At 48.0% G+C, this 12,830-nt stretch overlaps 1 protein-coding gene across 11 annotated transcripts in view; it reads left to right on the plus strand.

Annotated features, from left to right (window-relative positions):
* DEPDC5 (DEP domain containing 5, GATOR1 subcomplex subunit) overlaps positions 1–12,830 on the plus strand; it is a 73,261-nt gene that overhangs the window by 381 nt on the left and 60,050 nt on the right. For 7 of the 11 annotated variants that reach the window (XR_015695545.1, XM_014066166.2, XM_014066155.2 and 4 more), the window contains exons 2-13: positions 1,531–1,706; positions 2,680–2,767; positions 3,244–3,290; positions 5,069–5,154; positions 6,677–6,760; positions 6,915–6,964; positions 7,963–8,032; positions 8,584–8,662; positions 9,491–9,552; positions 11,030–11,099; positions 11,210–11,282; positions 12,196–12,299. Coding sequence is in view for 10 of the 11 variants with exons in the window: in XM_014066166.2 (XP_013921641.2) it covers positions 1,649–1,706; positions 2,680–2,767; positions 3,244–3,290; positions 5,069–5,154; positions 6,677–6,760; positions 6,915–6,964; positions 7,963–8,032; positions 8,584–8,662; positions 9,491–9,552; positions 11,030–11,099; positions 11,210–11,282; positions 12,196–12,299 (871 nt within the window). In the remaining variant the exon portion in view is untranslated. Of the gene's footprint in view, positions 1–1,530; positions 1,707–2,679; positions 2,768–3,243; positions 3,291–5,068; positions 5,155–6,676; positions 6,761–6,914; positions 6,965–7,962; positions 8,033–8,583; positions 8,663–9,490; positions 9,553–11,029; positions 11,100–11,209; positions 11,283–12,195; positions 12,300–12,830 lie in introns of those variants that run through there. The other 4 variants (XM_014066161.2, XM_014066162.2, XM_087705909.1 and 1 more) reach the window with 3 other exon arrangements.

The raw sequence follows: 12,830 nt of genomic DNA on the forward strand, positions 1-12,830 counted from the left end.
GCACCCCGTCTCGGAGGCCGGAATCGGCGGCCCCTCGAGTAGGAAGCGTGGGCGGCTGGGACCGGCCGCTTCCTTTAGGCCTCGCCCTGCGCGGCGGCTTCTCCGCTTGCAGGGAGAGGCCTCTGCCGGGGAGAGCGAGCGAGGCTCTTGGCCGGGCGGAGGAGCGGAGAGCAGCGCCTTCCAGAGTCGGCCCTGCGCTGCCCGCGGTAGAAGCGGGGCCGCCGGTCTGTCTCCCCGCCTTTGGAGCCTGAGGCGACGATCCAGGATAAGGAGCGAGGAGGATGGACGCAGCCTCGTAGGTGGCGCCTCCGCCCCCAGGTCCCAAGCCCGACCCCGGGACCGCCCTTTGCACCCCGTGGGACGCTTTGGGGGCTCCGTTTCAGCCCCGCAAAGATAAAGCCATGAGCTCGCAGCTGGTGGGCTTTTTCTAGGGAAGAGGACTGACAGGGCAGCCACAGTCTCCGTTGATGGTCGGAAAAGCCGGTCCCTTAAAGGCTGGTCTGGTCTTCGGGAGGCTCCCCAATCTGTGAAGGGGGCTGGAGGGACCTTAGAGCTCTGGATTATTTAGCCATCGCCTTAGACTTACATGCCGCTTCCCAGGGCTACAGTCCCCTCTGAGCGGTTGACAGAGTCAGCCTCTTGCCCCCAACAATCTGGGTCCTCATTTTACCCACCTCGGAAGAACGAACGGAAGGCTGAGTCAACCTTGAGCCAGTCAGGATTGAACTGCTGACAGCCGGCAATCAGCAGAAACAGCCTGAAGTGCTGCACTCTCACCACCAGGGCTCATTTACGTGATCCTCTTTCCTGCAAAGGGGCATCTTGGGGGCAAAAGCTTCCTTTTCCTTCAAAATAAGCTGTTTATCACAAAATGCTCATTGCAGCCTGGCCAAAGGAAATCAAATGTGGATTTCCAAAATGGGCTGTGCTGTCCATAAACACAACATTTTAAAAGTCTGGACTGAGACCAGGCAGGGGATCTTAGACTTTGATGTATAGAGGGTTGCCTCATCCCTCTTGTCTTGGTGAGTGAGATATTTCACTTCTCCCAAATCCTTTCCCTCACCTCTTGTGCCCTCATAAATAAGGGCACTTCCTTACACTGGGCCACTTAGATGCCCTGTCCTGAGATTCAGAAATCCCTGCTAAGATTATTTGGAATGTATTTGCATATTGAAATTGAACCAGCTGTACACATGTTCAGTTGAATTGTCCAATAGATCATTGTTGGACATTGAAGCTAATCTCCCCTCTAACTGTAAAACTTTTGAGTTGGTTCTAATGGGCAGCTAAAACATCACTTATGAAGTTTCCAAAAAAGTTATCAAATTTTCTGCTTGTGGAAATCGATCAGAACAAGCCATTGGATTAGAACAAAATCTAATTAGGCATATCTGTTAGAAAAAGGATTTTTCTATTGGATGCTTTGTATTTTAATTATTTCTTTAGTCTATGTCCGTACAGAAATAAACAATATATAAAGCTGTTGGCACCTGTGATTTTATTTTGTTTGCTTTGGCTTCCTCACAGCATATAATGGAAGAGGAATAGCTTCTCTTGTATTACTTGCCTTTGTTCTGCGGAAAGTAGAAAGTTGTCTAATGCCTGATTTTTGATAATCAAGAAGATCAAGAATTTGGAAATCAAGATGAGAACCAACAAAGTTTACAAGCTTGTCATACACAAGAAAGGCTTCGGAAGCAGCGGTTAGTAGCCTGATTGAGTGCGATGGGCCTTGGGTGCCCTGAAGGTGCAGGAAAACACTAATAAATCTTCTGCCCCTTGGGTGCAGAATCTTCCAAGCTGTGCAATATCTGGAGAGCAACAAGGCCTTTTAGGGCAAATTTGAAGTTCCCAGCTTAATGATAATGATAACACTTACTTGTAAATCAGTCTGGAAAAAATGCACTATGTTCAGTGGGACATAGTCCCTAATAAGGTTGCTTAAGGTGTTAAAATCATTTATGTTTATAACTGACCAACTTTATAATGTGTTCCATCATATGCAGGGAGGCTAAGACATGCCTGCTTAGTTTATTCTTAGGATGAGGTTTGGATTTGAAGTGAACGCCCCTGCTCTCGGTTACAATGTTTTCTCAATTTAAAAGCTCTTGTCATGACTGCCTCTTTCCTATCTAAGCTTCATGAGCTGACAGTGTGAATTTAGCAAGGGTGGGGAGGAAGGAGGGAAAGATTGAACTGCAAGGAAGGAGGACAGAAGCCCCCCAGCTGAGCCTTGTGAATAGCTCCAGCCAGCCAAGCTCCAGCCAGCCAAGGTCAACTATCTATATGCAGAGCTGGGAACTGATAATCTGTTTCCTGCACAATAGACAAGCACCTTATTTGCGGTGGGGGGGGGGTGTTTGAGAGGAAAAATTATTTGGTGGTGGTTGAACAGAAAAATCTCAGATTCAGCATATGATTCTTCTGTAACTGCCTAAGCTTTAGTGAAGTATATTCTTGGAAAAAGCAAATGGCCAGGAGTCTTTCTTTGCTAGATGACTGAGGGGGACGGTTGACCCTCTCTAGTTTTTCTGTATATTTCCCTCACTCTGGCACTCCTCCTATCTTGGGTTTCTCCGCTTTAGGGGCATTGAGGATAACTTTGGAACTGCTATGAAAGTTGCTCTAAACCACAAGGTTTGTTGTACAAGGTTCTTTTCCAACTCTCCTTTTCAGATGATGAACTTATGGTGAACCCCAAAGTATTTCTTCAGATCAAGTTGGGAGATATAGTGGAAATAGCCCACCCCAATGATGAATACAGGTGACTCTCCTTGTGGCTCAATCTGCTTTAGGACATAATGCATGATGGTGGGAGGAGTAGTTAGGGTTAGGGTTAGAAAGGCCTCAGCACCACAAGCTGAACTGGTGTTTTTGCTTTAGCTGGAGAATAGTGGGAGCTGCTGGGAAGTCTGGGGCAGCCAGTCAGATGGAGAAGACCTTGTGACTGTTGCTTTGTTTCAAAAGGCAGATATTGCCTGCTTCCATTTGGGGCTCTTGGTGGTATAGAAAACATCAGCATGTAATAATATATCTATTAGAAACCAAGAGCATACAATGAAAAACCCTTAAAAGCTTGTGGGAAACAAAATGCTCCTAAATGGTGACCAGTAGGACTGCTTTGGGAGTTTTACTTGGCCAGAGGCATGAGAAATTTGAAATTCTGGAGGATCTTCTTGGCTGAACTGCTTTTTGGTTGCTGGAGAGACCCTGTCCCTGATTGTCACTCTTGCTTTCCAGTCCACTCCTCCTGCAAGTGAAGTCACTCAAGGAAGACTTACAGAAAGGTGGGATTTTTCTCTCTCTATTGAAAACTGCCAGTGATGCTCTGACAGCCGCCAGTTCTCATTAACCGTCAGCCGATAACCCACTAACCAGAGAGAGCAATTTATTGTATATTCCTTTGATTTCTATTCCCCCTTTTCTGCAGAAGCTCAAAATAAAGTCTCTGCCTTCCACGTGTCATCACACAGTGGTGAAATAAATTAGATGGGACTAGCTCAGGCCCAGCTAGGACCTTCCAAGGCTGCATGTAGAGGACTGTTCATAAGCAGAGGAGCTGGTCTGTGCCATAAGCTTTGAAATGAGCTTGGCCCTTAAGCGGTTTGCACAAATCCATCAGTTGGTAGGACTGTGTTTCGCACTCAAGAGAAATCTCTTCTCAGGAAAGAGCAGAGGCAGCCAAGGATATCATTCTGTTCTAAGGGTCTAGATCAGGCATATCCAATCCGTGGCCTGTGGGCTACATGTGGCTGTGGACCCACAAGATCATAAACTTTTAACATTGTTATGTGACTTATATACCTTAACTATATTATATATTTTATATGCAGTCTTCACTCAGGTAAGCCAAAAGGTTGGACACCGGTGGTGCAGAGTAAAATATTCACTTAAGATCTGGTTTTGGGAGATCTGGAAGAAATCAGGTTTTTTTTTCTTCCAGTCCTGGAGCAGGTGTCATGATGAATCCAAGAGCAGCCCTGAGCTCCAATGGTCAGTCTTTGATCCCTGGTCAATTGCTTGCAGTGAGACTTGAGCCCCTTCAGGCTCAATCACTGGGGAAAGCTTGAAAGGAATCCTGCTGGGTTGGCCTTCTCGTAATTCAAGCCAGATGGGAATTGGCACCGTTCTGTATGGGAGAACCTTGAATCGCTGATCACTGCAAAGTTTAGATGGGACTGACGACATTTATGTCAGACTTCACTTCCCAAATAGCAGGCATAGTTGATTATTTCTGGAACAGGTGTAATTTATGCCATTTCCATCCTACACAGGAGTTGGCTCTCAAGCCATCTTCTTAGGATGATGGGTTCCTGGCTTGTCATCATCCTTTCAGGTCAAGGTCAGAAGCCAGGATTTGTTCATCATTTGCTTGAGAGTTGCCTTTTTAGACTGGGGGTCACACTGGGAATATTTAGGTCCTGTTGCAAGAGGGCAGTTGGGGAGATTTTGCATCTAGTCTGCTGCCAGCACTACCAGTCCAAAAGCATCATTTCACCAGTTGCTGTACGGTGTGACTCCCTGCCTTTTATTCTCTTTTTCTGGAGCCTATGGGGGCGTTTCTGAAACACAGCTCTGGGTCATTGTTTGTAATTTCTAAGCAAGCATTGGGATTACTCTGATTGAAGCAGGTGATGCTGGAGGCTGTTGCTTTGCTCTGAATTGGCCAAAAAAGAGAAGTCAGAAGAATAGGGGACGAAGCCGACCCCGAAGCAGGAATCTGTAGGCCCAGCATCACCCCAGAGATAGGTCAGTGTTTTTGTCACTGAGTGTTGCTTTGGTTGCTTGCTCATCATTCTCAGTCATTGGTCAGTGGACCAACTCTTTATACCCTGATAGGCAGGTCAGTTCCTCTGATGTCATGTTTCTCAACCTTAGCAAGTTTAAGATGTGTGGAACTCCCAGAATTCCACAGCCTGGAATTGGGGAGAGGAATTCTGGGAGTTGAAGTTCACCCGTCTTAAACTTGCCAAGGTTGAGAAATGCTGCTCTGATGTTACTGCTGGAGTGATTCCACGGAAAGCCTCCTCCAATTCTACCAACTTTCTCTCCTTTCTTTGCACAGAAACCATCAGTGTTGATCAGACTGTTGCTCAGGTGTTTCGACTGAGGCCCTACCAGGATGTCCACGTGAACGTTGTGGATCCCAAGGTGGGTGAGCTTTTTGCTGCCCTTCAGCTTTCACTAAAGATGCTTGGTAGGCTTCCTGCTGTAGGAGATGACCAGGCTGAGCCCGAGGGAGGGGTCCAAGGCATCATCAGTCATGAGTCCCTTCACTCCCACCAGAGATTTAAGTCCAGCTCATCTTGAATTCCTTCTATTCTTAACTCCCACTCATTTCCCTTGATTGTTAGTAATTCAGATTCTTGTAGAGAATTTAAGCTTACAATAAATATTTATGCACATTTTAACTGCTTGGTGCTCCTGGTTTCTCTGGTGCTTGACACTTGCTGAACCTTCTGATGACTAGAGTAGTTCTAAGAGTAGCAGTATCTGGGCTGGTCCTTAGCTATAAGTGCCATCGCAAACATAAATTTCCTTTCCCAGCCTAGCTGTCAGTCCTGCCTGTTTCTGATGTGTGCTTTGGTATTTTGTCCTATATGACAAATATGTTCACTCCATTCAACCGTCCCCTGTGTCACTGCCCCTTCATTTAATAACCAAGAAAGAAACCATTCAAGTCCATATTTCAGAATTAAGTGTACTTTTACTGGTTACAAACGAAAAGAAGCAAAGCAAAGCTGAATCTGAATTAAAAGGCGCGAAAGCAATAGATATCAATACAAGATTCAATCCCCTCCCCTTGGTACCCCAGTCCATAGTCCAATCATAATTCACCCAACTGTCAGGTGGGAGACATCTTCGAAAATCATCATCAGGATGGAATGCTGAACAGTTGGCCTTGGCGGGAAACTCCCTTCCGCATGCGCAAAGAGATGGTGAGAATAACTCCCTAATGAAACAGTCCTCCAGCACAGAATGATTCCCCTCCCAAATACCATGCCCCCCCTCCCCGTTTCAATGGCAGCCGAAAAGTAGCAGCGAAGCAGAGGCTGACACCCTGCTTTTTCTTCTGGAGATTGTCAAGGAGTTAAGATGGCTAAATTTATGAAATTTGCAAAATCCTCTGGTGCGCAATAATACAGGATTTCCCAACCTTGCCAACTTTAAGATGTGTGGAGCTCAACCCAGAACTCCTGAGCCACCAATGCTGGCTGGGGAATTCTGGGAGTTGACATCAAAGCACCTTTAAGTGGGCAAGGTTGGGAAAACCTGCAGTAATAGATAAAGAATTGCTATTTAGGTTTAGGTTTATTGGACTTATATGCCGCCTTTCTCCCAAAGGACTCAGGGCGGCGTACAACATAAAAACACATATTACAAAAGTTAAAAGAAAGATTAAATAGAATATCCAAAAAACTCAATAGACATTTACAATGAGATTTAGAAATTAAATTAAAATTAACAATTAAAATTAGTAATTTATTTTACTCAGGCCAGGCCGGCTTAGTTAACAAATGCTTGAGTGCTGTTGGTATTTATGTCCTGAAGTTATTTGAAAAGGGAAGTAATATGCAGATAGTTTGAAGGGTTGGAAAAACTGTACCCAGGAATATCAGCAGAGGAGGAATGCTGGAGGCAGAAATCATAGTGCCCTCATGTTGCTTTTTAGGATGTGACTTTGGATTTAGTGGAGCTGACATTCAAGGACCAGTACATCGGACGCGGAGATATGTGGCGCCTTAAGAAAAGCTTGGTGAGGATCACATCTGTTGATCTGAATATTTCCCGACTAGAAATGTTGTGCCCGCTAGAAATAGACTTGCTTCTTAAATTGTTATTTATCTCCTGCAAGTCCTCTTGCGTGCATATTGTTCTAGTTCTCTTTTTTCCTTTCCTTGTCCCCTCAGGTTGGCACGTGTGCTTACATCACTCAGAAAGTTGAATATGCAGGAATTCGGTGAGTACGCACCTGTGCCTTCCTCCCTTTCACAGTGCGTAGAAAGTAAGTTGAGTTTTAACAGGAATTAATGCCTGTCTCCAAATAATCAGGTCTTACCTTGCAGGACAGACTTCGGCTGTTTCCATTCCCAAGGAAACCTCTGTGGTCCCCAGCTCTTTTCTCTTAGTGAAGTTCAAAGCCAAAATTTGTCCCATTTGCTTCGGTAAAACTTCCTCCCAGAATACGGGCATGGGCCCTCATGCCAGATCTCACCAGAGGAGGGAGGTGGAATCTGCTAAGGTCTCCTCCATTCTTCCTCTTTGCTCTAGACTGCAGGGAGAAGTACTTGGAGCTTGTTTTGCCCGGGGTGGCACAGCTTGGGACTTCAATTGACGACAGAGCCAGCTGATGAAGCCTGTTTGCCCTGCTAACATCCTGGCACTTTAGCACTATAGTCACTGAGTAAGGAGGCCAGGATGAATGATAGCCGAGAATCTCCTTGGGAGTGGAAGTTTTGCTTGAACCCTTGAATTTATTTTCTGTTTAAAGAAGGAGGTTTAAAAGGCACCATGTTGAGGTTTTGATCATTAGCGAAGGCACATGTAGACAAATCAGATGGATGAATTTAAACATTGATGGGTGGTCTGAGGAAGATACTTTTGGACAGAGGCCTCTGCAGTGAGGTCAAGTGGCTGAGGCTGATGAAAACAATCATGTCACAATACCAACCCTGCCACCCCTTTGTACACATGTCACAATGTGAAGCAAGTTGAAAAAGCTAGCACCAGGATGGCATTTTTGTCCTTTTGATAAAAGCAGCAGGAGCCCATGAAGGTCCTGGATTTGGGAGGGAAAGCTGCTCCTGGAGGGAGAGAAAACTCTCCCAGTATTTAAATCCCCCTCTTGCTTTGCTTTTCTTACCTGCCTTTTGGCCAGCAGTTCTCCATTTTTCACATCCAGCTTTCCCAGCAAGGTTTTCCCCATGTTTTCAGTCTTCTCTCTTGGTTTCCTTGCAGGGCTCAGGCAGGTGAACTGTGGGTCAAAAGTGAGAAAGTCACCTGTGGCTACATCAGCGAGGACACTCGGGTAGGACTCTAACTTGAGACATTTCCTTTCATTTCTCAAATGCTGAGCTCCAGAATCCCTGCAGTTAACAACCAGGGAAGCCACTTCCCAGCGTTCCTTCTGCAGGAGATCCCTGGGTTATCTGGGGAGAGGGAGGGTACTAAGGGCCCCCTCAGTTTGCTCCCATGGCTTGCTCATGGGGCACGGGGCCATGGCTCAGCCTTGCCAGGCAAGTGTTGCGGTATCTCCTGCTAATAATGGAGGCATCAGCTGACTGGCTCTCTTAGACTTACCTGCCATGAGGGCAAATCTTAAACATGGAAACCATTTGAAGCAAGAATGTTGCCCAGCTGTGAGTGCTGGAGTTCTTGTAGCAGCCCTGCCACTGCAGTCCCACAAGTAGCTTCCGGGTTTTGAATCCAGCGCTTCACGCTGAAGAAGTGGATGAGGGTCTCTGGAGCATGAGCTGAGGCACAGGGCTCCTTGCCCAGAAGCAAGCCAGGTTTGGTCATGCTGATTCAGAGGGAGTCCTTCAGACCAGGCTCAGCTCCTCTCTTCTGGGTGCCTTGCAGGTGGTGTTCCGCTCGACTTCAGCCATGGTTTATATCTTCATCCAGATGAGCTGTGAAATGTGGGACTTCGACATCTATGGTGAGGATCCCTTGGCCACCTTGGCTGAGTCTCAGCTTGCGTGGCAACTCATCCACCCCAGCCAAAGACATCCTCGCTCTCCTTTGATGGAGAAAGGGGGCAGATGGCAAAAGAAGGACCTCCCCTTTTTAGTAAACTTCAACAATTATGAGGAACTAGAATATCTGTTTTAAGAGTTTAATTTGTTTACCTGAAAAGGGTTTTTTTTTAACTGACATAAGTTATAAGTCAGTAAAAATGACATGGAGGAATCACAAAGGAAAGCAGGAAGCTATTTTCTTGGTGAATAATTCAGGCAGACGCTGATCTCAGTTTTGCCCACAGATGCCATCCAGAACACGCAGGGCCTCGGCCACTGGGCTCCAGAGGACCAATCTGGATTAGGCTCAGGGCTTTGACTGCAAGAGCAGCTCCCCTATAGGTGGAAAGATGCAGGAGGGTCTACTGCTACAATAACAGCCCCAAAGCCAGGTGGAAAAACCCGAGTCTGAAAGGTCCAAGAGAGAAGCCCCACTGGGCCTCCCAAAAGAGGCGAATCCACAGCCAGGTTCTGCCACTATGTGGGGCTTGGATCAGATGGAAGGATGGAGTCATGTGGAAGGAAGCTGCCCCTCAAAGGCTGTGCCTGTGGCCCTAGGAGAGGTTGAGGGGAGCCAGGGGTGCAGGAACTGGTGGCCCTCTCTTGCCACCATAGGTCCAATGCCACCTCTGTCCCATGCAGATCTGGCTGGGTGAAGTAGCCCAAAAGCTTTTCTGCCAGAGAGGGGGCAGCCTCTCTGCTGGGGTGGCCCGGCTTCCCTCTTACACTTGGTTCTCTTTCCTCTGCAGGAGACCTTTACTTCGAGAAGGCCGTGAACGGCTTCCTGGCTGACCTTTTCACCAAGTGGAAGGTAGCTCGGGAGCAAACCCTGTTTCCCCCGAAAATAAGACGGTCTTTTGCCCCACGAAATATGGCCTTGGGCTTATTATAGGGGGAGGGCTTATTGTTTTCTGGGGCAGGTGAGAAGCAAGGCGCACCTTTTACTTTTCCAGCTCCATCGCGTTCCTCGCCATTGTGCTCAGGGAAGACGCTGGTTAAAAAAAAACCTCGCGAGTTGAATCAAACTTCTTGAAGTTGCGAGAAGGGTTATTTTTTTACCAGGGGCGTCCCTGGACACAATGGCGAGAAACGCAACACAAACCTGGAAAGGTAAGAGGCACGCCTCGCGGCCCAACACCGCCCACCTCACCCCAATGGTAAAGGCAGCCTTCCCCGCCGTCCCTTTAGCGAGGGTTGGCAAGTGGGGGGAGGGGAAAGAGGTGCGCCTCTTACCTTTCCAGGTCCATTGCGCTCCTCGCCCTTTCATCCAGGGAAGCCCCTTGTAAAACCTCATGAGTTCAACTCGCGAGGTTTTTTTACAAGGGGCTTCAATGGACGAAAGGGCAAGGAACACAGCGGAGCTGTCAGTCTCTGGTAGCGCTAGGACACACGTCTCGCTTCTCCCCCCTGCCACCTGCCACCCCTCACTAAAGGGGCGGCAGGAAGGGAACCAGGCAGGCTGCCTTTACCATTGGGGTGGGCGGTGGTTTTTTGCGCGAGAAGGAACAGGCAGGAGGGGGTGATCGCATTGCTGGCCTGCTGCTCTTTTTGCGTGGGAGGGAAGGGCAGGGGGTGGAAGCACTTTGCTTCATCTGCCGCTGTTTTTGCGGTGGGCCCTCTTTTTGCCCCGCAAGCTGTACCAGTAGGTGGTACAGTGGTAATGGCGGGGACCAGTTGCACATGTGCTTAAATAGTTGGGGCAGGCTTATTTTCGGGGGAGGGCTTATTATGGTGCATGCTCTGAAAAGCCCCATTGGGCTTATTAGCAGGGCATGTCTTATTTTGGGGGAAACACGGGCAGAGCTTGTCACTGGCCTCAAGGGATCCAGCAGCTGGGCAGGGCTTGTGGTCCTTCCTCAAGCCGGCCTGCCTCAGGACAAGCTCTGGAGGTTCAGAGACCAAGCCGGAAGGGCTCTCGGAAGCAGGGGGCTTGGGGGCGGGGACTCTGACGAAGCCCCTTTCTTGCTCAGTGGGGAATTGAATGGGGAGGAGAAGGAATCCGTTCCTGCCTGACGTGACATTGCCTGCCCCTTGTTCCTTGACTCCCCAGCAAAGGAAAGGTTCTCTCGGGCTACTTTAGAATCCCCCCCCCCCGCTGTGGTCAGAAGGAAGAATGTTGTGAGTTCTTCCTGTGCTGCATCTGTGAATTCTCCCTCTCCCACCCTCCCATGTCCTTCCCACTTGGGGGGGGGGGGAAACTGAGCAACCTCTGGGCATGTCAGAGGTGCAGTTTGTGTGGAAGGAGTCTGTGGTTCCCATCAGGAGTGGATCTGCTTTTGTCCCGACAGGAGAAGAACTGTAGCCACGAAGTGACAGTGGTTCTCTTTTCTCGGACCTTCTACAGCGCCAAGTCGTTAAGTGAGTCTGGAGAGACCCCGGCCTCTTTCTCTCCTTCTCCTCCTCCTCGGGAAGCTTAAAGCAGCAGCAGAGAGCAGCTTCCTCTGATACCCAGCTTGGTTTGTTTCCAGATGAATTTCCAGAATTGCACCGTTGCTCAGTCCAACAGGACCACGAAGGGCGCTTCTACGAAGACTTTTACAAGTAGGTCTTCCCTGTGGCCGAGCCGCCTCTCTGGAAGAGTCAATCTGCCCATGAAAGTGGCAGCGTCTCTTCAGTCTGCCAGTCAGGGGCTCTGGGAGAAAGCTGTAGGCAGAGAGCCCTTGACCTCTCTGGGGAATGGACAGTTTGCCTTCTTTCATAAAGCGACTTCATCATTCTACGTAGTCCTTGATTTACAACTGGTTGCTCAGCAACTGGGCAAAGTTATAATGGATCCCCCCCCCCCAAAAAAAACTATTTATGACATGGTTTTGAAGTTATGACCCCCCCCCCAACTGTGAAGAAGTGGACAATGTTCTCTGTAGCATGAGCTCAGGCACCTGGGGGGGGGGGTGTATGTGTGTGGATTGTTGCCCCATCTGGCTCAGTCAGCTAGTGTCGGCAAAGGATTCGGAGGATTGTAGCCACCCTTTTAAGAAAAGGATTGGTGCAGGCCCACTTGGGGAGGTCACCTCTGCCTGGTCTACACTCTTTTATTTTTGGGAAGAGTTTGCAGAGTTGAATGCCAGCCAACTAGGCTCCCTCTCTGCCACAGTTGGACATTTACAAAGAAGACTGAAAACATTATAACTGGACAACTTATCTAAATTTTAAACATCTGATGTTTTCATGGAAGCAGTGCTGTGCTACTTGGGGATTTTATTTTATTTTTAAAAAAATTTTAGAATTATGACAGCTATAAAGTTGTTGCTATTCTGAAAAAGTCACACATTTTTCTCTTGCAGATTCTAAATTTGCAATGGCTTAAGATTTCTGTCTCTCCCTATAATCCCACCCCCACACCCCCACCCCCGGCCGGCCCGCTGTAGGCCATGAGTGGCTCCTGCTCCGTCCTCATTCTTTGCTAAGGTCTTTGTACTCTTTCTGGGTGGCTCACTCACGATATTCATTGCAGGGTTGTGGTTCAAAATGAACGGCGAGAGGAATGGACTTCTCTGCTTGTGACTATTAAGAAGCTCTTCATCCAGTACCCAGTTCTGGTGCGCCTGGAGAAGGCAGGTGAGATGTGATGGGCGGCACAGGAAGTCCTCGATTTATAACCATTCATTTAGCCACCGTTTGAAGTTATGATGGCACTGAAAAAAGAGGATTATGATGGAGCCTCAGAATTAACAGCTATTTGCAGCATCTCTGTGATCATGTGATCAGAATTTGGGGACTTGGCCACTGGAATGTATTTACGACCGTTGCCATATCTCCTGGTCATGTGATGGCTATTTGTGACCTTCCCAGCCCTGCTCCATCAGGCAAAGTCAATTGGGGGAGTCAGATTGGTGTAACAACCATATGATTCACTTCATAAGGGCAGCCATTCACTTAACAGCTAGGGCAAAAAAGGTTGCAATTGGGCATGACTCACTTACCAACTGCCTTCCTTAGGGATGGAAATTCTGGTCCCAATTGCGGTTTAGGTCAAGGACTGATAATATGGCCTTCTGGTTTGATTCCACTCTGTAGCTTCTGCTGCCTCTGCTGGGAACTTGGCACAACGTAGAGCTACGCAGCAGTTATGTCCTTGGGCACCCGGAC

Source organism: Thamnophis sirtalis, unplaced genomic scaffold, assembly GCF_051295495.1.
Source record: "Thamnophis sirtalis isolate CommonGarterSnake01/CBP01778 unplaced genomic scaffold, rThaSir2_p1.2 scaffold_2, whole genome shotgun sequence".
Classification (NCBI taxonomy): Eukaryota; Metazoa; Chordata; class Lepidosauria; order Squamata; family Natricidae; genus Thamnophis; species Thamnophis sirtalis.